At 41.0% G+C, this 26,040-nt stretch overlaps 1 protein-coding gene across 2 annotated transcripts in view; it reads right to left on the bottom strand.

Moving 5' to 3' along the window:
* Window positions 1–21,975, bottom strand: part of RNF145 (ring finger protein 145) — a 47,421-nt gene extending 25,446 nt beyond the window's left edge. The window contains exons 1-3 of one of the 2 annotated variants that reach the window (XM_021530719.4): window positions 21,732–21,975; window positions 12,559–12,772; window positions 3,836–3,944 (exon numbers count right to left, since the gene is read on the bottom strand). In XM_021530719.4, coding sequence (XP_021386394.1) covers window positions 3,836–3,944; window positions 12,559–12,742 — 293 coding nt within the window. In that variant the 5' untranslated portion in view covers window positions 12,743–12,772; window positions 21,732–21,975. Of the gene's footprint in view, window positions 1–3,835; window positions 3,945–12,558; window positions 12,773–21,078; window positions 21,553–21,731 lie in introns of those variants that run through there. The other variant, XM_021530720.4, reaches the window with a different exon arrangement.
* Between the last annotated feature and the right edge of the window lie 4,065 nt (window positions 21,976–26,040).

A 26,040-nucleotide genomic window follows, 5' to 3' on the forward strand; every position in this document is an offset into this window, starting at 1 on the left:
TTAAAGAGAATTCCAACGGTGGTGGTATGCAGCCAATTTCCCATATAGTCCATATAATGCACAGCTTTTGTCTCAACAAAATGCACCACATCAGAATACACCACAGACCCAATCCAAATACTAGGATTGAATCACAATGGAACTGGCCAGAGCTGAGTATGGGCCCAACAAAACAGTATCAAATGGCAGCATATGTTGTGTTGTTAGAGAACAACAAGTATTTATTTGTGAAAGTAAAACTATCAAAGCTCAAGACATTTGTTTTGATACTGAACAAAATGTCTGTAACTTGAAATACATTCCAAAGAAACCCCTAAAACTGAACTTGCCTATGTCAGGAAAGGATGTGTTTGTGTAAGAACTCTTTGTCATCTTATGTTTGTAAATAACATCACTATAGGGACAAATAATCACTCAATTACTTCTAACTGTAGAAACACTGTGGGATGCAATTTTAATTATTCAGCTCCTATTATGTCCAATCAATGGTTACAGCCCAATTATACTGAAGCTAAAATTTACTACCTATCCCCATCAGAATGAATCCTGCACTGGTGAGGAAACCACTAAAACCTGATGACCTGCATCAACTGCTGGAACGTGTCCAAAATGATGGACAAAAAATTCCAGTCACTATTCAGTGCAGAATCAAGTCTTGGAAGAAGTGAAGAAGGAGGCACGACATTTATGGTGGAAAACTCTCTTTGGGTGCTCACCAACAGCAATGTAATCTATATTAAGATGCTCCATGCAGTGGTGACTTGCTCACTCCACTTATATTGTGCTTGTTGCTTGGAATAACATTGTATGTGAGACTAAGGGTTGTATTTAAAGACTTTGTGAGCTCTTTCTGACACATGAGCAGGTGTGCTTAATAAAAAAAGCAAGACTGTTGTAAATCAAGTTTAGTTAGTTGTGTTCTTTGAACTGCATTCTTTTGTCTGAGTAGCTTTGCTCAGCAGAAGTAGCTAAAGATGCTGGAGTTTTAAGCCACAAGCTCCAAACTTTCACCAGCTCCAGGCTCCCACCTAGAAAAGTTAAACTTATCTTGAACTTCTGCTCAGTTACATGGAGGGGGGCCCTGAGAGCAGTGTGAACTGGAAGATAAGGAGGCCACAACGCAGCAGAAGCTGCAACCCAGCCAGATAAAAGCAGCTAACACCCACCTGGAGACAGAAAAGGAATCCAACATGAAAAAAGAAGATTCCAGAACAAACCCCACCACTGGACCAAGAGGTGTTTGCAAAGCACATGAAGAGTGGATGCAGCATGGCTGCAGTGACTGGAAGGATTTGTGAGCTCTGGTTCCCTGACTGGAGGCACCCAGCTCAAGCTGTTCCTATTACTGTGCCACTCACTTATTAAATTAATTTCTCCTGAAATTGGAGACTTCTGCAGGAAACCTAAGGCAAAGAGATTTCATTAAATTGGATTTTGGGTTTTTAAAGCTGACTTCTCTTTCCATAAACAGATGGTATGTTATTTCCACCCAAATTACCAGGTTAGCATGCTACATACAAATGTAGCATCTTCTGCAGTGCTCCAAGTATTCACAAATATTATCTAAACCATCTTTACACATTAAGGTAATTCTCTGCTCAGCAGGCAAGGAAACAAAACATTTAAAAATTAAGTGACTTGTCAAGGTCACATAAACCTGGAAGTCTGAAGTCAGAGCTTAACTATAAAATTCAGATGATCTTATTCCCAGACTTGCAGATGAACTGCAAGCTATTTCTGGGATGGAAAAAAAGCACTGAAAGCTGAAGTCTTTCAACAGCTCACAATTTCCAGGACACTGCAGAGTCACAAGTGCCAGATGATTCTGGGCTTGTTCTATAATTTGCAGTAACCAAACTGGCCTCAATATAAGACCTCTTCACTGGTCTTAAATAGCATCCCAACTGTAGTGCATGCAAGCAAGTCCCTGAAGTTTTCATCTCTGAGCAGAATTACTAACAAAAAACACTGAAAAACAGTTTGCACATGTGACTACTGTATGTCTTGTTATGATCAGGCTGCTAAATAGAAACATAAGTTGGAACTGGATAGCTTTGGCAATAAGAGGAATGGCTCTGCCAACAGATATGTCTGTCACATTTTACTATTTTCAGTATGAAAACTGATGAGATTTAAAAATTCTTTTGTAAGGTTAATTCAAGTATCACTCCCCACATTCCCTGACTGTACAAAGGCTTCAGCTGAGAGCCCTTTGCACTGTGCTTCCTTCCAAACCAAACCAGCCTTATGCCTAGGGAGTGGGTAAGCTCACTCAGAAGTGTCAGCAGCTACATTTGCCTTGCAAAATACCTTGGGAATAGTGCTGGACTATTTGAATCCATGACATCTTTTAATTAAATATATTTTTTGTGCTAGTTAATGCAAGATTTAATTAAAGTCTTTATTAATTCGCTCCAGGAGCACCAAATAGAGAAAGCTTAGTAGGAACACACAGAACAGTCCAAACAGTGTTTACTAAATATGTCACAATAAAGCCTATTAAGTCTCAAACCTCACAAAGCAACAGAAGTCAGAATTCCTATTACACAGAAATACAAACAAGGTATTAAAAACAAACACAGTGCTATCCCTTAATGCATCAATCAAACACGTAACACCTCCCTTTCTTCTAAAAATTTAAAGATCTGAAGTGGCATAAACACCTCCAGTTGTAAATGTTCTGTACCAAAGCCCTGCATCTGATGAGCATTTGTTACTAGATTTATTATTTCAACGCTTAAATAATGTTTAGGTTGCTTTTTCTAATAAATAAGCCTTTAACCCTATAAGAAACACACACAAATTCCATCTATAACAACACAGGACTCCCCTGAGGATGACAAATAAATCCTTTTTTCCTTCCTACTAAGGCAGTAAGAGGCTATAACTCCTCTCTTGTAGACTCATCCTTTTCAGGAAATCACTAACTGCAACTCTGACAGCCACAACAGCGACATGTCAAATCATCACAAAACCTTCATTAACACTTCCTTGAACTGCAACATATCAAGAAAAGCATTCCAGCAAATGCTCTGGAACAACAATTTTGATGCGGAAATAACAAAACTATAGCTTCCATTAAATCAATTGAAAGCACATTTTTAAATGTTTCCGATCAGCAGGCACCAAAATAAGTCAGGCTCAAATACATATTTTCAAAACTTCCCATGCAAAGCCTTTAATGTGATGGCAGTGTCTTTGGTTCCAATTAACCATTGTGTCAATATGAAAATTTAAACTGGCTTTCAACACAGCTGGGGCCAAACAAAGATGGTTGATTTTGTCTTGTTTGACTCGGAGTTCTCCAGACTCCTGCTCTGTGTTTTAGATCCAAAACACCTGCATCCACTGTAAATTAAAATTTGTGTAATACATTTTAAGAATAAATTCCACTACTACTTTGTTTTTACTGGATTCCAGATCTCTATTTGCTCTCTCTCCTGAGGTACCAGGAAACTAAAAGTAACATCCTGTCTGCTGTGTAAAACACCCCAGTGCTAAAAGCATTTTAGCTGAGCCACTAAGTTAGATTACTGCATCAGAGTTCACATTTAGTCTTGTGGTAAGTGCTTTCTCTCCTTAGATTGGTGGGCATTACACTCCCCAGTCAAGTAGCTCAAAATTCCTGGTGCTTTTTCAATGACTTCAAAGAATTACTTGACTGCATAATTTAGTTCTGTAAACTTTTTCAAAGACAAAGAACAGCAAGATATATTTAGGTGTCTGACATAGAAAGAAAGCCTCCACAAAACCATTTATAGACAATATTAACAAAATAACTGTTATTTTTCTAATTCCCAAAACAAGCTAAAAAATCTAATCCATTTATCCTTACCTGGAAATTTGGTGCCCAGCATAAAGCAGCAGTGCAGTCAGAAAGTACAGGTAAAGCTGAACCAGGTGTTGCCTTGGTAAAGTCAGGAGCACAACACTTAAGATGTAACCTGTAACAAAAAGCAGAAGTTGATATTTAAAAAAATACTAACACCAAATAAAAATAACACTTAGCATGTTCACAATATAAGATGGGGACACAGAAGCTTTACTCCATATTAGTCATATTAAAGCCCACTTCAGCTATCAGGGTTGCATAAATCAAGGACAAGACCTGCCACAGCCTAGGATTTGTAGCTTTTTATCCCAGCAGTTCCTGCACTTCTCATTAGCATTTAGTGAGGCTGCTGAAAATGACCCAATGCAGATCCAGCTTTACTCTTTAAGACCACAGCCTGGCTGCTCAGCAGCCTCTCCAACAAGCAGAGCCCTGATCCTTATTTTCATAAGGATCTCACTCAGAGACCCACATAAAGCAGCACTTTGAAGTCCACTCCATAACTGAGTGGTGCATGTCCATACTCCTCCTTTCCAGACAGGCTGCAGATCAAAAACTCAGCCCACGGTGCCCTTACAAATATTTATTTCCAAGCTCTCTCTCCATCACTGCAGTGCACCTGTGCTCTTTCTGAAGGTCAGCTCAAGAGCCTGGCACTGAAATCCACTCAGGAAAACAACCCAGCAACAGCCAACAACTCCCTAAGAAAAAAATGTTAGAGAAGAACATATCCTGACCCTCACAACCACACCAATCATGTCACATTTAAAGTTTCATACATTTATTCAGCAACATCAGGCATAGTCTTTGAAGCTAATTTATATTTTTAGCTTTTGAAATATATGTAATAATGCAACTCTAGATTAAGCACTCATAAGCAGTGGCACAACCAGGTACTATAAACCAGCTGGGGAACACAGCATGTTCCAGTATTTGAAAAAGATATTTCAGAGTCAGTATTTATGAAGAAGTATTTCAAGGCTGCTTAGAATCTGCCATGTTCAATAAGCCACCTCTGTAAAAATCTACCAAGACCAAGTTTGGTCTTCAAAATCCTGCAAGATGTTCCTAGAAAAGACAACAGATCCACAAGATGCCAAGCAGAGAAAGATCAATTCAGGTAAGACAGATTATAGGATCAATGACAGACAAAGCCTATTTTCTAAAATATCAGTATATCATTTATGTATTTAACATTAAAGATAATTTTTCAGTCATCTCCATGAAGTGGATGTGACAAGTTGCACATTTGTCTCAGGATGCCGTTTTTAAACAGCTGAAATAATCAGCAGTATCTTTTATTAAAAATCAAGTGTCATACAAGTCACTAATTATGTACAATATAATTTTGACCAGAGGGCTGGAGCACCTCTCTCTGTGAGGACAGACTGGGGGAGTTGGGGCTGTTCAGCCTGGAGAACAGAATAATTTTTATTTTGAGCTTTTTGAAAGGGGCCTGAAACACACTGAAACACAGCACTCCCATCAGTTTCCTTCTAGCGACTGTTTTATACAGAATAATTTTCTTCTACTTACAGCACATCAGATGTTCTACACCATCAGTTTTCTTCACGAACACCTGCATTTGCTGGACTTCCTGTTCACCACCTGCCTTCTACCAACCACACAAATGACAAGAGCAGGAACTCCTCGGCAGTCTCTGTGAAGACATTTCACTACCTTGCATCACACCACAGCCTCAGGAGCCAGCTCCAGAGCTCTCAAACAATCTGCATTCATTCCTACATCTCACCTCTGCTGCATTCACCCCTGCATTCCCTTGTGAGGGACAATTCTCCCTGAGGAACAACCCACAACCATCTAGCATTCCAGCACGAGTCAAATATCTCTAAACCTTTCCTTCTCTCTGTAGCCTGTGACTCACCTTCAGGTGGAGAACTAAACTGAGTTTATTATGCAGTCTTTTATTCCTCTATAAATAGTTTCAGAATACCTGTTTACTGTATCTGTATTTAAGCTCTGTCATCTTTACCTTATTCTATCACAAAAAAGTCTGCTCCTTGGCCATGTGATGATGTACCTGAGCAATGGCAGGATCATTTCTGTAAAAGTAACACTTTTTAGAGGGCAGTAACAAAGATGTAATACATGGAAGGATTTTAGATTTCACTAAAGTTCATTCTTTTCTACATGATCACAAATTTAATCAAAATACTTAAGATCCTTCGAGATACAATGAGGGAGTGGGAAAAAAAAATAAAAGGCTAAATTAAAAGATGAAGCAAGTGCTGTCACAGTGCCTTCTAACCAGCAGGCTTCCACTCTGCACAGATGCTCAGATCTGTGCAGGGAAGCAGCACGAGACAGCCAAGGTTACTGCAGAAGTTTCAGCAGTGAACTCCACTGCTCAGGAGTTTGGGCTGGAATATAAATGTTCACTTTGAGGCAGCCGTTTGGTTTAATTGTTAGACTTGGAAGAGGGGGAGAGCAACAGACATTTAAAGTAGTTCCCATTCAATCTTATTTACAATTTCCTCTTGTGACTTGGTTAAGAGGGAGATTTCAGCATACTTCATACTGCAATATTTGCATTTTTGCTGCAGAGGCCCTATTCCCAAAGTGGCACCAACCCCATTTTTATCAACAAAGCTTCTGCCAAAAAAAAAAAAAAAAAAAAAAAGAAGCCAAATAATTCTTTACCAACCCATCTGATTGCAGAAGAATAGGATGACAAACCCAAATTCAGACATACTTGCAATAATATTCTATTCCCTTTGTTCTCATACAGACAAATGAAGTAATTAGCGTACAATGTAAATAAGATTCCACTTCAAAAAAAAAAAAAAAAAAAAAAAAAAAGGACCAGGAAATTATGTTTCTCACAGTAGCTTTCTCATCTAAACCATTACATTCTGTTTTCATTTGCACCTCCTCTGCCAGAAGAAAACATGATGCTGAGAACATTTATCCCTTTGGAGAGAGTCCCCACACACAAGGATTACAGTTTGAGAAGCAGTAATCTTACTGGGTAACCTCTGAGCAGGGGTTAACGATAACTAACACTCACTTCCATCCAAATGGAGTTTTTGAGCTCTGTGTCAACAGTGAGCACTTTGATTTGGGCTGTGCTATTTTTGCTCTTGGGACTTGGTGCATTGTCCCTTTTGACTCATCACGTACATTTCTGTGAAAAGCAAGCAGCAGGCTCAGGGAAGCCCGATTCCTGCCCCAGTAAAGGAATGGTTCTAACACACATTAAAAACGATAAACAAAAAAGATAAAGACAGAATAATCTTTCCTGAGTGCAGTCAGGGTACCCTAGTGCCACAACACCAAGAAAGAGACTTGCATCTTTATGCCTCCAGCTGTAAGGAGCATTACAGCAGACACATTCTGCCATCCTTAAAAATACACAAATCCCCCACTCAGCTCCTATTCAGGAGCACAAGGAAGCAGAGAACTTCCACTGCCTCTCATGCAAGATGGTACAGGTTTAGGCTCCACTGGAGAAAATAAACTGTGAAAATCATCCTAAGCAGAAAAGCAAAGTTAAACACTGCTAGACAAGAACATTGGTGTATTAACCAGTTCGTGACCTCATTTACAACCTGTTGATTCAGCTCAATGAAAACCTCTGGCTGTGCAGTGCTCATTGTTCAGTGAGAGCAGCTCACAGACTGCCTTTCAGCAATCTCTCCACTTATGCAGCACCAAGGTGTTCCCAGCTTCTCTTACCAGAATTACCTCTTTGCCGACTCAGGTGTCTGAGGTTTATTGACTGCACACAATGAAGGCTTCTGGAACATGATCAAAGTCACAACTCATCCTCTTTATGAAGCACTTTAGTGCTCATTTGCATGATTACAGATCCCTTGTGTCCATTTCATATTATCACTCACAGTTTCCTGCACATTTAGTCTAAAAATGAGAACTTTGCACATCAGAGAGCTCATAACATTTCTTAATAAGGCCACACCAACTCTTAGAGTGCCAGAAAGTAGGAGTACAAGTCCTTGGATTCTATCAGGAAATTAATTTAGAGGCTCTACTTTTCCATTTTCCCATATCCTGTGAGGGTAAAGGGTCCATGATTTGCAAAGCAACTTGCTGGGAAGCAGCAAGTCATGAGCCACAGACTGAATCCCAACACCCAGCTCTCCTGCCTCAAAGAGGGATCAGTGCACTCTGAGTTAGTCACTGCACTTCAGCCTAATCCTTGACTGTCCTCATTTCAGTTTGTTCAGACAAATATCTGGCCACTACATGCAAGTGCCAATAGAACAGGACATACCTCTGAAAGCCTGCATTTGAGATGGCAAAAGCACTACAGAACAACTGGCACCTTTATTTTCAGTGTGTCTAATTCTCAGGATCACCAGACTGGTTACACTGCAATTGGCACAGAGATTTCATAAATTGTCAATGTCTAAATCATCCATCTGAAGAGAGGATTTTTTAAATGTATACTTTTACATACCTGTCCTCCAGAAAATGCCAGAAAATTAGTTCAAATTTGAGAAAGCACACATCTAAACATACTTGCACATATGGAAATTGGCATTTATTCAGTCATGGCTCAGAACAACTATAACAGAGATCAGAAATCTTGTTATCAACATCTGCACATCTTGGTGAAAGTAATGCCAACAAAACAATTTATTCATTATTGGGGTACTGCCATCAACAGCTGTTTCTTCAATATTTAAATACATAACAGATTGGGTAGTCTAAGTATAAATAATCCAAGAAACTGAATTCTTTACAGAGATTTGCAGTATTCTCTGAACAAATAAAATGGACTTTTGATTCTAGCTCTGCCATATGATTCAGAGGCTCTTTATGAATCTCTAAGACAAGCTGCAAGGCTGTCATGAGACTGGTATTCAGAATCAAAAATTTTAAGCACCTCCTTTCACAAATGCTGCTAGTAACTCCTTTAAAAAAAAAAAAAAAGTAGTGATGTGGGTTTCCAAATAAGAGACATCAGCTTTATACAGAAAAGCTACCTGAAAGTATCCATATGCTGAGAAAGCTGCTTAGGAAAACCTACAATATTTAGGGAGCAGTAGAGGAATCTTGAGTCAGAAAATAAACAAACTGTGCTGGAGCTTGAGCATGGCACACTCTCTACCTCCTCCTGTGTCCTATCAACTGCAGCATATGCTGCATTTTATCCAAGAAGAGAATGAGAAGACGTAACAAGTAATTATTTTAAGAAATAAAGACCAAGTCCATGTCATCAAATTGCACTTGATTAAAAATAGCTTAAAATTAAATAGTAACACTCAGAAAATAGTTCTACTAGCCATTTATCTAAGTGCTGCTGGCAGGAGAAAGACAGAAGACATAAGGCAGCAAAGCCAGAGATGCTGATTCTAAGCAGGACCTCATCTTTGTATGCAGTAACTGTATTTACACATTTAAGTCATGCATCCTCTTCTTGCAATTTTAGGAGTTTTGTTTCTGTAATGAACCAACTCATTTCTTCTCACACTGAAACTTCATTTGACACTTCTTAGAGTGTTTGTACCAGAGTAGAATACCTTTCCCCTTAAAAGGCAACATAAAAAAAGAAATCTAAGTAAAAGATCTTCTACGTAAAGCACAAGAGCTTAAAGAAGTGGGCAGACCAAAGGGTACAATCAGCACACAAGGGCAGGAAGTCCAGCAGGTTTCTCCTCCCTCAAGCCCCCCTCATAAAAGCAGCATTCATTACAAGCAGTTCACACCTATCAAGTGATGTGACCAAGAGATTAAGGTATTAACCATGCAGTTCAAGAAACTGTTATTACAAGCAGGGTTGTGAAAGATGACACACCTTATACTTATTCCAAATATTTAAATACATTTTTTTCCCTGAGAATTTATTTTTATTTTTTGTAATGACAAAGAATACAGTTTAAGATAGAAAACTGCTCTATTTTTACTCTTGAGTAAGAAAACCCTGTATTTTGTGCAATTCTGTGCCTCACCCATGACAGTGACTTAAATTCCAACCCTGATTCTGATTATAGGTTAAGCTCATGACTCTTTCCATCTAGCTCAGAGTATTTACCAGTTGGCACAAACAGCATTGCTTTGCCCTTCTTCAGAGGAGGAAATTATGTGGTTTCAACTTTTTTCCACCTTCTCCACCAAAAGAACACAAAAAAGGAGTGTCTGTTTTCTCACAGCTACTCTACAGTGCAGAAGAAAATGGAGTAGTCTGGCAATAAGCCCTAATCTACCCTACACAGAGGTTTCACCAATTCTAACCAGAAATTTATCTCTGCTGTTTGCACTGCTCTGTGCATATTTAGTTAAATTTCATGCAGGTGAAATTGTGGTTGAGTGGTTATCAAGACTGAGTATTTTCCTTTGCTTGAGCAGATAAGGGCTGTTTCATGGAAAGATAGGAAAAGCAAAAGTTTTTTCAAAGAACAAAGTGCATTTCAGAAGCTTTTATTATACCCACAGTACTGTTAACTGGAATGGGAATCACATAGGACACACATAATTTTACTTGTTACATTGAAACAGAAAATACTCTCCTGGTAACCCCCAGTTTTGAACAATTTTCCAATTCTGTCTCCTTAGTTCCAGGAAAAGGTTCACTATATAAAGATTGGTAGAGTTTATTAATTTTTAGGGCTCTCTAATCGAATTGCTCCTTGAGCATCTGCCTGAGATAGATGCACGCAATTTCCTCAGCTGCTGGAAATACTTACATAGCACTATATATAGCACTACAAGATACTGGCTTGTGGAAGAAATTGTGATTGTTTGATATTGCAAAGCTGCCACTGCATTTGCTGATAATGTTTCCTAACTGCAAATATGAATAGAGGATTTTTTTTCCTAAATAAAGTAGATTAGCATGTTGAAACGCATCCACGGTGAATTGTTGTTTAAATTATATGCTGGCAATTAATTTCCCCCAATGTATCTTCAAAGAAGCTCAATTCTCCAAACTGGTGGAAAAGTACTTCGTTTTCCCTACAAATCCAATTTATATATTTTGATACATCATCTTAATTAATGTTATAATCTAAAGCAATGCAACTAAATCTATAATATGTCATGGAGGCATGTAAATTGATTTAGCCCAGCTTCACCCTGACACAGCTTAAATCCGCAACAATCACGGAAATGAAACACAGCAACTTTACGTGAAAAGTTTTGTCACTAAGAATTGTCTGAAAATCCTTTAAAACAAGCACCTTGTTTGACAATTTAGAAGCTCTTCTTGCTCAGCAATCACCAGTTGGAGAAATCAAAGTGCTTACATTCGATGTCATAAAAGCAAGAAGTAAAAGAACTGCTGAGTGATTGTGCACCAGGACAAAAAGTACCCCTTGTACAAGGAGCAAAAAGTTAGATTCCACTGGTTTAGTCCAAAAAATAGCAACCAGATGAGAAATTCTTTGGTAACAATGCCCACCCCCTCTGCAGTGTCTTTTATTGGTGTATCTCACATATTTTAACAAGGCAAAGATTATCAATTGGCTATTAAGGGCTTTGTCATAGCTGGAAATTACCCACTGCCATCTTGAAAACCTACTGCACAGCTTTTAATTCTGCATTAGAACCTGACCTGATAAAGTTATTCCTAAAAGCTTTGTATGTGCACACAAATGCAGGAGCAAGCCAGCTGTAGGTACAGGCCACCACAGTCCTGTGTTACATTCACCAGCTCCAAACAGAGCTGTCCTCTCCCATAGACAAAGGAAAAAGGGAACCAATGTTCTGTACTGCAAGCACACTGTCATCTCAGCATGAGTATAGTGGAGCCATTACAAAGAAAGCTGCACACACTTTTAGTGCAGTAAATGATTTCCAGACAACAGACATTACAAAAAAAGGGAAGCCTCATTCTAACACTTATGCATCAGGATTAAAGTCAGGACATGCTCCTTCAAAAGCCCAGTTTCCTAACTGCTTAAGTAAAGTGTGCTTCCTTTAGCTGACTGCAGTACATATTTATCTTCCAAAACCATCTACAAGGAAGAAACACTCCAGAGTGGTTAAATTACATGCTAGCCCTTTCTCTCCAAGCCAGGCAGTGCTCAGGCAAGTGCTCACCAGAGATCAACCTCAACTGCCTGAATCCAATCCTTAATTTGCCCCATGTGCAGATGAATCACATTCCCACCTGGAGAGCAGGTCTCAGCACACCAATCCTTTCATCTCCTAAAAACAGACATCTGGCATTCCAGAGCTAGACTTGCAGGCCAAGGTTCACACCTCAGCTGCCTGAACCGAGTTAGTAATTTTGTCCATTTATCTGCACACAAGGACTGGTTACCTGCACAAATCCACTCACAGCAAAGAGATGGTTCATAAGGGTGTAAACTGAAGAGCCAAAATGGTGCAGCAGAGATAACTAAATTTCTAGTGCTGTGGTCAGTCCAAAGCAGGCCACATTTTCTCTAGTCTCTTGTTTAATGTTAAGTTTCTATACTTCTTGTCTGCATAGCATTTCACAGCAGTTTCCTCATCAGACACCAGCCAAAGTCCCTGTGTTCTTCCTTGAGGACATCAATTGTGTTTCCAAACACCAGGTCTACTTGTAAAGGCTAAACAACAACAATCAGTAAAAACCCTGGGCAGGATTTATTTCCTGCTAACATAAACTGTCCCTTAGGCAGGACTGTAATGAATGCATTGTCATGTTATTCTTTGTATTCAATATATTAACATGCTATTACTAAATTCTTCAAATTCTTGTAGCAAGCCAAAAGGCATTTAGTAAAGTAGTATTTTCTCTTGAGTAGATCTATACTTACCCACATAATGCATATTAAGGGCCAAGTACTTGTACTGGAAGAGAGGGTTGTTGTGCAGGCTACTTCTTTGGATCTGCTGGAAGAATGAGCTGACATCCCATCTGTACAAGACATCCAACAGCATGATGCTGGGGACCCTTAGGGCCACGTTTAATACTGCCTCCAACTTCTCCTTTGCAGCCATTCTCTTCCCTTTCTGTGAATTGGCAGCAGACTGTAAATAGCACAAGAGAGAGAAGAGTAATCAGATCAATCCCACTGTACAAACAGCCATTAGGCTTTGTGAGCGTATGAATGGGGCTTCCTGTGTGGCCACAAACGGCTGAATGAATCAACTGAGCTAAACCCAAATCCAGACAGGACAGCTTCTATTTTGGCTATATAAAGGTCAATTTGCTAGCAGTTTTTTCCATGGTGACACTGTAAAATGGGGGGAGGGCAGGTTAATGACATGAAAATGGTCCAAGGGTGTGCACCGTTCTTATTTACACTCATTTAACATCTGAGATCTCAGCGAAAGACCCCAGTGTAGTAGGTACTACATAAACATTGACATGAACAGCATTAGAATGCAATACTCTGTATACTTTAGAAACTAAACCCCAACAAAATTCAGACACTACATCCATCTAGCTTAGCACTATTTCTGTGTCTCTCAAATTAAATAATCACCAATTAAGGCAGGTCTTTAAATATTTTGGATTCACTTCCTCAATGCAAATTGCAATAAATAATTTTAAAATACCTAAAAGCTTTAAAAAATCATTTACAGCCTTCATTAACTTCTACAAATTTATTGATAGAATTTGAGGGCTGTTTGTTTTGAAGATTAGGACCAATAATGCTACTAATTCTACTGATTTCTATGTAATTCACCACAAAGAATCACACAAACAAAAGACATATCCTCACTCCTGAATACTAGAAGGTAATTTAAATTTGGAGTTTGCCATCAGGTAAGATAGATGACACAACAAAACACGGCACTTTTTTAAAAAAAAAAACAGCTGGCCCACAACAGCATCTCAAAAGCCACCAATAAAATAATTTTAAAGAGCAAAAGGTACAGTTTGACATCCTGATAGTTGTTCCTAAATGAAATGTGCTGGTTTCACCATTCACCACCTGCCCATCCCTTGAACATGATTCATTGCAGGCTGCATTAGGGAAGTGCAGCTGAAGATGAGGATGATCCAGCAAGTTTTTATCCACAAGAAGCCACTCAAAGTAGAATCACCTGCAGCACAATCAGCCCCCCGATGAGGTCAGACTAAAGAAAAGGCTTCCAATCCCAATTATTAGGGGGACAATTGAAAAGAACTGCAGCCTGAGCAAAGAAATGGAAAAACCTGCATTTGAACTACACTTAAATAAAGTTTAACAGGACTTTATTAAGATTGTCCTTGTGTAAGTTATAAAAGTTTTTGCAGCTGTGCAAGCTCTATACATCAAGCCAACACGGAAGTCCAGCAGGAAGTGAAACCATGCAAATATACATTAAGAACAAAAACACAACCCAAAGAACCAAAAAAAACCCAAGAGCTCTCACTTACACACAAGCCTCGTGTGAGGTTTTATTTGTGTTGCCATGGCCTAGATGACACTGCAAACTGTTCATATCACACCTTCAGCCATGCTTACACTTCTCGAGCTACGATGACATAAAATTAATTCAGCTCAAGGAGTCAGGAAAGATCAAAACTGAGATGTGGCTCAATAAACCACAGGTTGCAGGGCTGTTGCTTGCCATTGTCTAGCCCATAGTCTGATTTTTCAAGTTATGTAAATGCTGGCACTTTGTACAGAGCTCTTGCAACAGCTCTACAAACCCCAAGGGGAGTACATACTTCCCCTTGCACAGGAAGTGCCTTCCAACCACATCAGGCACCCCACACACCACCAGCATTTCACAGAGCTGCCCAAAGCAGATTAAAAGGTCAGCCAGAAGATTACAAAAATCTATAATGAACAACCAAAACTACCACCCAAGCAGCTACTACAGAATCAGAGCATTTAACATTTTGTGTGAATAAAAGACTGAGTTTAAAGCAATAGTATTGTAGAAGCAGAAGTTGGGAGTCACATAGGTTGTATACAAAGATACAAAAATTATACGCTCAAATAATTCATATCAAATTATTTTAAATGTCCCAGAATTTTCAAAAATCTATGGGTTTGTCAAGTCCATACATTTAATCAAAACCCTAAAATTAGCCTGCCCCCTGTTTTTTTACTAGGTTCCTTTTCCAAGTAGATCAGGATATAGGGACAGGGATGAGCAGGAACTGACAGGTTTTCATTCTGTTATAAAAATACCCAAGTAAAATGCCAACAAGTGCCAGATATCAAATTACATTCTCAAAACTGTCAAACCTTTTTCAGTCATCAACAACAACCAAACGTGTATGACAAGAAGGTAACTTTCACTTGAGCCTTCACTTTCCTTAATTACTCCAAAAAGAGAATTACGTGGACAACTTAATGCTGAAAGTTAACTTGAGGGTCAGCACATCCAAATTAAGTTGAAAAACTCTGCCTCCCAAACTCATTCACACATACTTGAATCATAGCAAACTAAAAAGTGCAGCATTTAGATTATGTAAGAGAATAATTAAATTTCAAATGCTGCTAAAACAAAAGCAACACAAACTTTGAAAACCACATCATGTCGCAACGGAAGTGCTGAGGAGCAGTCACTGCAACTCCACAGCATCCTCTGTCCCTGAGTGACAAAAAAGCCCAACACTACTAAGAAACCCTTTAAAATTAACTCCACTAGAAATGCGGATGTGTTAAATAAAGGCTCAGTTGTAATGGCTGCCAAGTTCTAACAGAACGAAATAAAGGCAAGCAAAGTCCATTGCTCTAAGCTCATTATATTATAAAGAGCTCTCACAATACATTATTTTGATTGGTTTAAAAACAAACAAAAAACCAACCACAACATTAAACCTCTAAAACCTTTAGATAAATGATGATGACAGGAGTTGCTGAATGCTCAGATGTTAGGAGAAAAAATGGGTCACTTCTTGTACAAAGCCAAAACATAGACTGGGGAGCCACTTGTTTGTGTTTCAAAATTTTTTCCCATGATTTCAAACATCTCTCTGTTCCAATTTAGAGTAAGAAAAGGAACAATCTCAGGAAGACTGTCATGGTTTAACCCCTGCTGGGATAATATCACACAGTCACTTGATCACCATCACCCCTCCCAGTAGGACGGAGAGAAGTGAAAAAAAAAAAAAAAGGTAAAACCTTGCATTGAAATAAGAACACTTTAATAAATAAAACTATGATAGAATAGTAATATTAACTGTGGTGAATGGCAGATAATAACCAAAAAAAAGGATGGAAAAAAGAGATTACTAAAACCCAAGAGAAACCAGTGCCACAATGCAGTTGCTCACCACCCACTGACCAATGCCCACCCAGTCCCTGAGCATCAATCTCTGTCTCCCAGCCAGCTCCCCCTGTTTGTACTCTGGGCATGAGGTTCTGTGCTGTGGAATATCCCTTTGCCCAGTTCCCCCAGCTCCTTGTGCACCTGCTCACTGTCAGAGCACAGGAAACTCAAAAGTCCTTGATTTAGAGTAAGCACTGCTTGGCACCAACTAAACCACTGGTGTGCCATCAACATTACTCTTGTACTAAATCCAAAACAGCGCTGCACCAACTACTAAAATTAACTGAATTCCAGCAAAAGCCAAAACCAAGAACTTTAGATTTCACATCTTAAGCTGTGCTATTTGGCAAAAATAACCTTTTAAAAAATTCCCATTATAACTGATTGTTCATGGAACATGGATTGTTCATTTTTGTTTTATAACAATTATATTTCAAAAATCCCTCCCTCCCCTGGCACACCCATTTTGGCAATAGCATATTTCTGGTTAGCCTTAAAGAAAACAGTAGAGTTGGCAAAAATCAGTTAAAAAAAAGAGAAAAAATTCCTTCAAGTTTATCCCAGCTCATTCCATCAGCAGAACAGACCATCTTGAGTGTGATCACACGGCACGTATCCTCTCAAAGATAACACACATTTTGCCTTTCACAGAATTTTTTTTCTGAAGTTTTATCACAACAAAATTTTGCTATTTCAGCTGAAGCTGTGAATTCTGCCACTTAAACCAGTGTAACTGTTGCTTCTGCACCAACATAAATACAAATCCATCACATTACAGGCAGAAAATATGCCCTGGTAAAGCAGCACAAGGGGCAGCAAAAATCTGCACCCATTTATCCAAGCAGGTACAAAATTACATTAACAGCGAAAAGTCTATACATTTAGGTAAGCATTAATCGTAAAGTTACTTAATAGTTACAGAAATAAACTGGAATACCTGTGAACGTAAATTATTCCAAGATTATTACTACCAAAAATCACCACAGAAAGTAATTCCAGACAAATGAGAACCTCAAAACCAGACTTGATCCTGCAACATTCAGCCTCACATATGTGAACAAGATGCTCATTCTGCTACAGCATCACAACCTAAAACACTTGGCAAGATTGACTAAACTCCAAAAGAGAGAATTTCTACTTCTGTTTCTCACATCTATGAAACTCTAGTTACTCTGGATACATCCATTAACAAGTGGATTCTGGTCTTTAGTTTAGTTTCCACGTTAGATTATTTTCCAGTAATAGATTCTGAAACTAAAAATATCACCAGGAAAACCTTTTGTTTTCCTTTGAGTTAAACTTGGCTAGACAGGCTTTAAAAAGGAAAAAATATTTAAAAAATAAACCCAAACAAAATACAAACCACAACTCCATCTGTAGCTGTAGAAAAGTTCAGTGTCCCAGTCCAACAACTAAAATTAGATCCATCAGCTTGGTTCCGCCCACTCACTCCCTTCTTTACACCTGTCCTGGTCTGAGGAGCAAAAAGAATTTGAATTATAGAAGAATTCCATTCTTCAAAGACTCAGATCCTTCTATCATCAGTTTGGGAGGAAGAGAACAAAGGGAAGCAAAGGGAAGGAACAGGACAAAAAGGTTTATCAAATATGCACTTAGAAAAGAATCTCCCTGTGTGATTCTGTAGAAAAACAAAAACAAACCTAGAACTCGGAGTACGTGAGTCACCAATCCATCAAAAAGGCTCTCTCCCTCAGAGACAGTGCCAAGGAAAGGAAAAGACTGCCTCGCTCCCATACAATTTAAACTGGCTAACAAGACAGCAATCAAGGATTTCTGCTGAGAAGGGCAGATCCAGCGAGATACCAGAGCAGGAACAAAGCCCCAGAACACTGCAGACGTGCACAGCAACACCGGCACTGGCACCCAGTCACTGCTGCCAGTAATGCTCACTCCTAGATCACTGGAGTAGTTCAGGAATTTCAAATAATAACCAGAGAGTATTTAGCCTTCCATTTAAAGGTTTAGAGAGTCAGTCAGCAAACACACAGCTTGAACTTGCTGTGTAAGCAGTTGACAAGAACAAACAACTTTTTTTTCCCCTTTTTTCCCCTATCTGGTCTAACGATATGGATCTCTCTATAGCTGCTGCAGTGGTGTGCCTGAAGAACTGGTATTTCTGCCTAGAAAACACAGTAATTCCTACATTCCTACTCATCCAAGACTCATTCACTTGTGAACTGTGGCACAGCTAAGGTTAACCATTCCAAACAAATACAGCACGTGTTTTGCAAAAGCAAATGTTACTGCAAAATAAATTAGGTCAAACTCTTCTCTATTCACAGGGACTTCAGTGAAGATGAATTCACATTAAAGGCATATTAAAAATGGACAAAAGCAACCACAGAAGGTTAATTGCAAAGAATAAAAAAATCTACATTTCCAACATTCATTATTTCCAGCAAATGTTATATGAAGGGAAAGAAAACCAACCCAGGAAATGAAGATATGTATCACAGAGCTGTGAAGATAAAGTTTTCCTTAAAGATTTATTTCTCAAGTACATTTATACACTATCAACAGTTTCAGCCCACTCTCAATTATATAGCAAGTGCATTATATTATTTATGGGTAGCCTGTAAAACATCCTCCTATGGCTTTTATTTTTCGTAATGAACAGGTAAGACAAAGGAACTGAACTTGGGGAATAACACACGTTAACAAATCCACCAGGTATGCAGCAAAATCCTTCCTTCTGTGGATTCCTATGGGATCTACACTCTGCCTGCACACGATCAGTTCAAACCCAGTCACACTAAGAGGGGCTGCTTGGTTTTGAGATCACAGCTTAGCTGGGCATCTGAAAGACAGCAAGCTAATTCATTAAAATTAAAATATAATTAATAATATCTTTAATTAAAATCTTCAGAAGAAAATCTAGGTTGACTCAACAAACCAAACTGCTCCAAGGTCTGTTCTGGCTCCCCAGTTTCTCACCAGTTCAAGGTTTGGTTTATTAACCAGTTATTCAGCACTTTTTTTTGCCATCACAGCCCGTGTTTGCAAGCCCACACCTACAAGCCTGCCTAACCACATTTGTATCAGCACATTCTGAGAAAATCTGGGCAGCAATCCCAAAGCGCCTCTGCAGAGGAGAGAATACCCAGAGGAGCTGCACACTGAGCATTAATGAGAGCCCAAGATGATGCAGTGACATCCCATCCCAGACCCCAGACACACAGGCAAAGCTCACAAAAAACCCTGCAACCCAAATGTCTTACCAAGATGAAGCCACGCGACAGGATGAAATATATTTCATCCTCCACAGTTGCTCAGACAGTTTTTAGCCATTTCAGACACAGCCTATGTTTAGAACCTGCAACAACAATAACTAGCTACCAAACTGGTAAGAATTTAACATAGAAAATAAGACTTTTAAGATTTCTTTAGGTCAGCACTGATAGTTTCCATCGCTGCTGCTGCCTTATCTGTTTTTGGAATCATGTAAATAAAGCTTTGAGGCCTGTGAAATAGGCAGCTCAGCTTCCTGAAGCACCAGACTCGCCTGTCAGAAATATCAACTGCACAGTGGAAATACCCAGAAAAGTTCCCTTTAAAACATGCTCAAACTCAAGATATGCAACCGAAGAATTCTTCCAGAAAAGCTCCTCAAGATGAAGTACCCACTTCTGAGTGTTCCTCCCAAGTATGCTACTAATTACAGAGCAGCAGGGCCTCTCTGAAATGAGAGATGCTGGAAAGGCAGGGAAACAGGTACAGATGCCTGAATCACAATGAGGCACTGGACTTGAATATACACTTAAAAAGCATAACGATGGTGAACTGTCCACTCTAACCACATCAAACACTGCCAGGTGTATTTGGAGCTAAAAATGGATTCGGAAGAGTAAATCACCACATGGGTTCCAGAGGAGGGGAAGAGGAGCCATCTGCACTGTTTGAAGAGGAGGAAACCGACCCAAGTTTAGCAAACAGCTCGGAGAAGGTTTGTGTGAGCCAACACCAAGCAGGCTTACAGAGTTTTTCAGGACACACCCATGGTTCAGCGCTCAGGGACATGATGTGCCCTTCTGCCTCTGCACCAAGGGCTCCAGCTGCCCAGCTGGACGGAGATACCAACCTCTGCCCATCCTCTCCTAGAAGAAGGAATTCCCCAGTATTTCTTCCAACGAACTTGCTCAGTTCGTGTCTCTGGCAGAACCAAGTGGCTCTAACAGCTCCTCAAGGCTGATGTAAACAAAACGAATCCTTGGTTTGGATGAGCAGCTGTTTTATATTGCTCCGTAAGGTTTCTGATGAACCTTCTATGTCACGGTGGCCACAAAGACAACCATTTCCTAATGCTAATCAGTTCAGGAATTAATTAAACACTTTAGTGATATTATGACTCAAAAACAAGAGTTGATTACCAGTTATTAAAGGGCACTAGAAACAAAAAAGATACAGTTTCTTATGCACACACCCCCTGCTATCTAAGATAACCAGCAAAAAAAAGCCAAGGTTACAGATAAAGCGAAGTCACAGGGTGCAATAGCTTAGAGCACCCGCCTAACCGAAGTATTTTTTTCCATATTTAAATCTATCTTCATTAATCCTACAAGAATGATCAAAAAGTAATTAAGAATTATTTCCTTCTTCTCCTCCCAAGTTTTACCTCTACAGACACATTACAAACACAGACAAACCCTAACTAAAATATATGTGAAAGTATCCAAGTCTGAAACACAAGTTAACAGAAACTCCTCTACTAAAAACTGCGTAAGAAATAAATACCGCAACACCTACAGATTTCAAAAGAATCTGAATGAGATCACAAATGGCTAATATTTATGAGTCAAACATATTACACAAATCTCACTTTTCTTTGGTATATTTTGCCCATAGCTTCTAACATTCTCCTTCATTTGCTGATACTTGCGGCATTACACACACACACAAAAAAAAAAAAAAAATCACAATTTTTTCATTTTATTCCCCCAATCACATTATTTATGCACCGGGTCCCACACACACACCCCCAAAAAGACAGCACAACCAGAAGGTAAGAATCCCTCTAAGAGCTCCATCTGTCACAAGTATACTTGGTACACAGAACTACTCCCGAGCACAGAAGAAAAATGAAAATTCTCATCACAAACCTTATTTTATAAGGCTACAGAAGGTCTCCTAAAACCGACTGACATGACATAAGTAGGGAAGATGGAAAGAGCCTTGTTCTCCACGCCACGGGCAGGCTGCTCCTTACATAAGCATGACCATATGCTCCAGGGCCCGTCTCCAGGAGAGGTGCCCGGCTCCGCGGCACCGGGCCGGGGGATGCTCAGCCGGCTGCGGGCACCGGAGGGCAGAGGGCAGAGCCAGGCAGGGCTACCCAGGCAGGGCGGGCAGCACCGCAGCTCTCCGGCCAAGCTGTGCCAGGGCTGCAGAAGCCCGGAGCTTATCCCCACGGGCAGGCGCCGGCCGTGCGAGCCGAGACCCCGCTACCCCACTGCCCTACGGGACTCGCATTCCCCGCCCGGCGCAGCTCCCGGCTCACCGCCGGCGCCGCGGGCAGCCCCGCGCATCCTGCCCGGCCCCGCTGAACTCCAGTAACCCCGGCGGCTCCCGGCGCCGGCGGAGGAGGGGAGCGGGGAGGGGAAGGGGGGCGGAGGGCGGGGAGGAGCGGGAGGGGGCTGCGCGCGGGGAAGGCCGGGGAGCCCCGGTACCGGCGCGGGCACGCGCGGGAACGGCGGGGGCGCGGAGGGCGCCGCGGGGGCGCGCGCGCCTGAGGCGGCGCGTGTGCGGGAATCACCTGAACCCGCGGGGTCGCCGCCGCCTCCTCCTCCTCCTCCTCTTCTTCCTCCTCCTCCTCTCGCTCCCGCTCCCCGGTGGCGCGGCGGTGCCTCCGCGCTTCTCACACCGGCGGCGGCGGTTCGGTGCCCGGCGGCAGAGCGGCTCCTCGAGGCACCATGGCCGCGCCGCGCCGCCTCAGGGCGCCGCCGACTCCCCGCGGCCCCGCGGACGGGCGGCCATGGCCCCGCTGCCTGCGCGCGCGCGCCGCCCCTCTCCGCGCATGCGCGCGCCCCGCCCGCGGAGCGGCTCCTCCGCCCCCGCCCCGACCCTGCCCGGGGGGCGCGGAGGGAGCGGAGCGGCGTTTTGGGGCAAAAGAGGCAGGATTTGGGCTGGCGAGGGCTCCACGGCTGGAACGGGTTCTGCCCATAACCCGGGGACCCTTTCGCCCGCCCACACCCCTGAAAGGCAGGGGTTGGGGTTGGGGTCCTCTCGGGACGTGCGGACTCGCCAGGGCAGCTGCGAGATGACTCAGAAGAGTCGGTCAGCAGAATTTTAGATAGTGTCTGAGCAGATGTTTAAAAGGCAGCCCTGCAATTTTAATAATACTCCTTACTGGCCTTGTGGAACTCGAAGTGCTGTATTACTTTCAAATACTGACTCTGTTTTTTCCAGTGGTGTACTGCAGAGCCTCCAAGTCACCTTCGTGGTGAGTTCAACCAGAAAAGCACGAGATTTGCTATATTATTGCACTGTCATTTTTCAGCTGGAGACCCGACCCAGGGGCTGCTCTCTCACAGCACAGCACAGCACTGTGTAGTTTCATACTCTGCAGCTCACAGATAGTCTCACCAATATTTACTCATCCTGTCTGGGTTGCATGAAAAAGCCCTAGAACACATTCTTAAATGTTATGGAAAATATTATGACACAAAAGGAGTAATACTTTTTACCTCAGTGTTAAAAAAAAAAAAAAAAAAGCCACATTGTCTGGAACATGGAAAAAAAAAAAAAACCAAAACTTTGCTGTGGTGAGGAATGAGGGAATACACTGAACTGGAAAATCCTGTAGTTCACTAGGGTTGGGCTGGCCAACTTAATGATTGCGTTTTTCCTTCCATCTCTAATGAACTGCAGCATTCACAGACATAGGTATTAACAATACCTCAACACAGCGTCTGTAACTCTGTGAAGCAGAGATATTAAAATAAGGGGTTTGGGTGTCTGTCCACATTGTGCCTTGCAAAATTACTCTGTCTGAATACCTGAAGGTTTTCAAAACAGCAGGAAACAAGCAGTTTGAACGTATCCATCCTCATATGGTGCATTTGGTATTCACCCTGGGCCAGTCTTCTCCTCAACTCCAGTCACTCCGGAATGCAGCAGGCAGGGGATCAAATGGCACAACTGACAGGAGTCTCCCAAACCTCTGCAGGTACCATGGAACAGCTCAGCACCATTTTTCACAAGCTTCAGATTTTAATACAATTTAAATAAAAATAGCAGGCTTTGTACTGCAATATGTTTACTTCAAATCTCTCAGTTGAGGCAAGTGTTCGTAAATTAAATTTAGAAAGAGCAAACCTGCAGACCAAGGCAAACAAAGGACACCCACATGTGATTATTACTCATAAGCACTCTGTGCTCTGGTCAGTCTTAGGAGGTTGACTGAGCCCTTTCTGCACAGGGCTTTTCTGACCTGCTCGGTGTCTCCAGTGATTGCAGTTCTTGTTTTACATATGTTTATTAATCATGCCACTGTCACCTAATCCTTTTCTTGTACCTGGGGTAAACACTGCTCCAAACCCTGGATTTCTGGATTTCTGCAGAGAACACGGGAAAAACGTCACCAGTCTCCAGCCACCCCATTCTTCTGGCTCAGCCCACTCACAACTGCATCCTGTTCCACACTTGCCAGTACCCCACTTCTTATCACAGGGAATATAAACCAGCTGTCATATAAGGCATAAGAATTTCAGCTCCATTTCTAGGGGCTGCTTGTCTATTCATGCCATACATGGAAAAAACCCCATGAGTCACTTCTTGTCTATTCTTTGTGGGCTTGGTTCAGTGCTGACTGAGGTTGGGGTGATCTCTCAGTCCTACCTCTCTGCAGTGCTTGGGAGAGAAAACAGCAAGCAGCAGAGAGAGACAAATACATATGCACATCTGTAGAAAACAACAGGTATTTATAGGGCTTGGAGTGGAAATATCTATTATTATTTTAGAAGTAATCATATAATGAAAGTATTGTAGAGTTCCCACTTCAGCTTGCAGGCAAACAATAGAAAATTAACCCCACATTTCATTCTATCCTCTCCCAGCATTTAATTCTGGAAATGTGTTACTTCACAAAAGCAAAGGTTTTCTAATGAGCAGATCAGGTATGTGGCATTACTACTGTTTTGTCAGGCTTGGTTTTTTAAAAGCACCTCAACTTTCTGCTTCATTTCTCCAGAATTTTGACAGCCTCTCCTGCATCTGACATTGGGTTGCTGAGAATTCTGAACTCAATGATTATTCATCTCTCATTATCAACAAAGGCCTTTGGATTCCAGAATTTCAGTGATCAGCAACAGAGGACTGAAGGGCACCACTGTGGTGACATCTCATTAAAACTTTGAAAAGACTTTCTCAGAGTTCAGATAATGTGGAAGCTTGATTTGTCCATGCAGATGGACACATGCCAGCAGCCCAAACTGCTTACAAAGAAAATCCCTCATAAGAATTCTCAAAGAGCAGCAAAATATGCTGACATGGAAGGACACTGCATGCATAAGGTGGACAATAACATAGGCAGTTTTATTTGAAGCTTTTTATAAACCATTGTTTCAAAAAATATTCATACATACATATGCATAAGCAAAGAAATGTCTTAATGAGTAGGTTATTGGACAGAAAGTTAACCAATGCAAAAATTAAGATTGCCTGTGAAACCTAATTTGCTACCTTGTGTATAATACTCGTGGCAGCCAGTCCCCAAAGCCTTTGTGTTCCCTTCTTGCAATTTCATCCCATTCACTAAACAAAGGAACAAATATACTTTAATTAAAGTTTAATTCCTGCAGAAACCCGTAGCCAGAAAGAGAACTTGGTAGAATTACTGGGCAACAGCAACAGAGTCAGTGCATCTATCTCTGATTTAACTACTCTCACTCTAGAATCCCTTCTCAAAAATTCCTGGTTTTCACTATCTGTGACCCTATTTCCTAAATTTCTTGCCATCACTTAGCTTCTCATTATCTCCTAATTTTTCCTCTCATTCTTGTGTGGGAACCCCAGCCTTGTTTTGGGGCCACATGTGGTGGTGAAATTCCTCCTCCAACCCGTGCTTCCAAAGAAAAACTCCGCAGGCTTAGCTGTTCGGTCTCAAGGCAGTTTATTGCTAGTTATCTAACAGATTATGTTCTTGGACTGCAGCTATTTGATCAGTGGCCTGGGTAGAGGCACACACACACCCTGACATCCTCTCTATCTGCTGTCTTCTTCGTCTCTCCCTCCGCCCAGGGTTGCTGCTATCTTTTATAAGATATATTACGTATAACATGTTTACAATTATTCCCCAATACCTACTACCTACGTTGCCAAGTGTTTTTCTACTCTAAACCAATCTATGAGTGCCAACATCACCAAGAACATGGAGGTAAGGAAGAAGAAGGAAGAAGGATGGGATCAGCCCACTTTCCTCCATCTTAGAACTTCTGACCCCCATGTACAAAGTGAAAACCCCCCTGTACATGTGCTAAAACCCCCCTGTACAATACTAAAAAAATTTCCCCTCTACTTCGTAACTACTTATACTATACTATCTAACCTTTTGTGATTGCTTGTTCCACCTCCAAAGTTGGTAATTCATTCCATGGCTCAAACTCAAAATCACAGTTGTTTTTCAGCTGTCTGCCAGGGTCTAGAATGCTTCTGACCAAGGCCTGGAACCTCTAAAAATGTCTGAGAGACATTTTGAGTTCCCACATCTTGCTGCTTTTAAAAGCAGAATTCAGATGGTTTATCAATTCCCTATTTGTTTTCACTCTTCTCAGGAAACCACTCCTTCTGTATCACCGATAATTAAATCTCTCCTTTGATTACATATATCTTTACCTCTCTCATAACACTGGACAGTGCTGACTCCAAACACACCAACAGCTGCTGTGATTTTCAACATACCTAAAGGAAAGCCAGAGCAATCTCTGTGTTGGGAAGCTGAAGAGCTGTGTGGTGATGTAAGGAAAGGGATGAATCAGGTTTTGTTCCATGAACAAGAGCATCACAGTTCTTTCCCAAGATCCCTTGCCAGTGGGGCATAATCTAGAATACAAGGAATCTAAGTA

This window comes from Lonchura striata, chromosome 13 (assembly GCF_050655825.1).
Source record: "Lonchura striata isolate lonStrDom1 chromosome 13, ASM5065582v1, whole genome shotgun sequence".
Taxonomy (NCBI): Eukaryota; Metazoa; Chordata; class Aves; order Passeriformes; family Estrildidae; genus Lonchura; species Lonchura striata.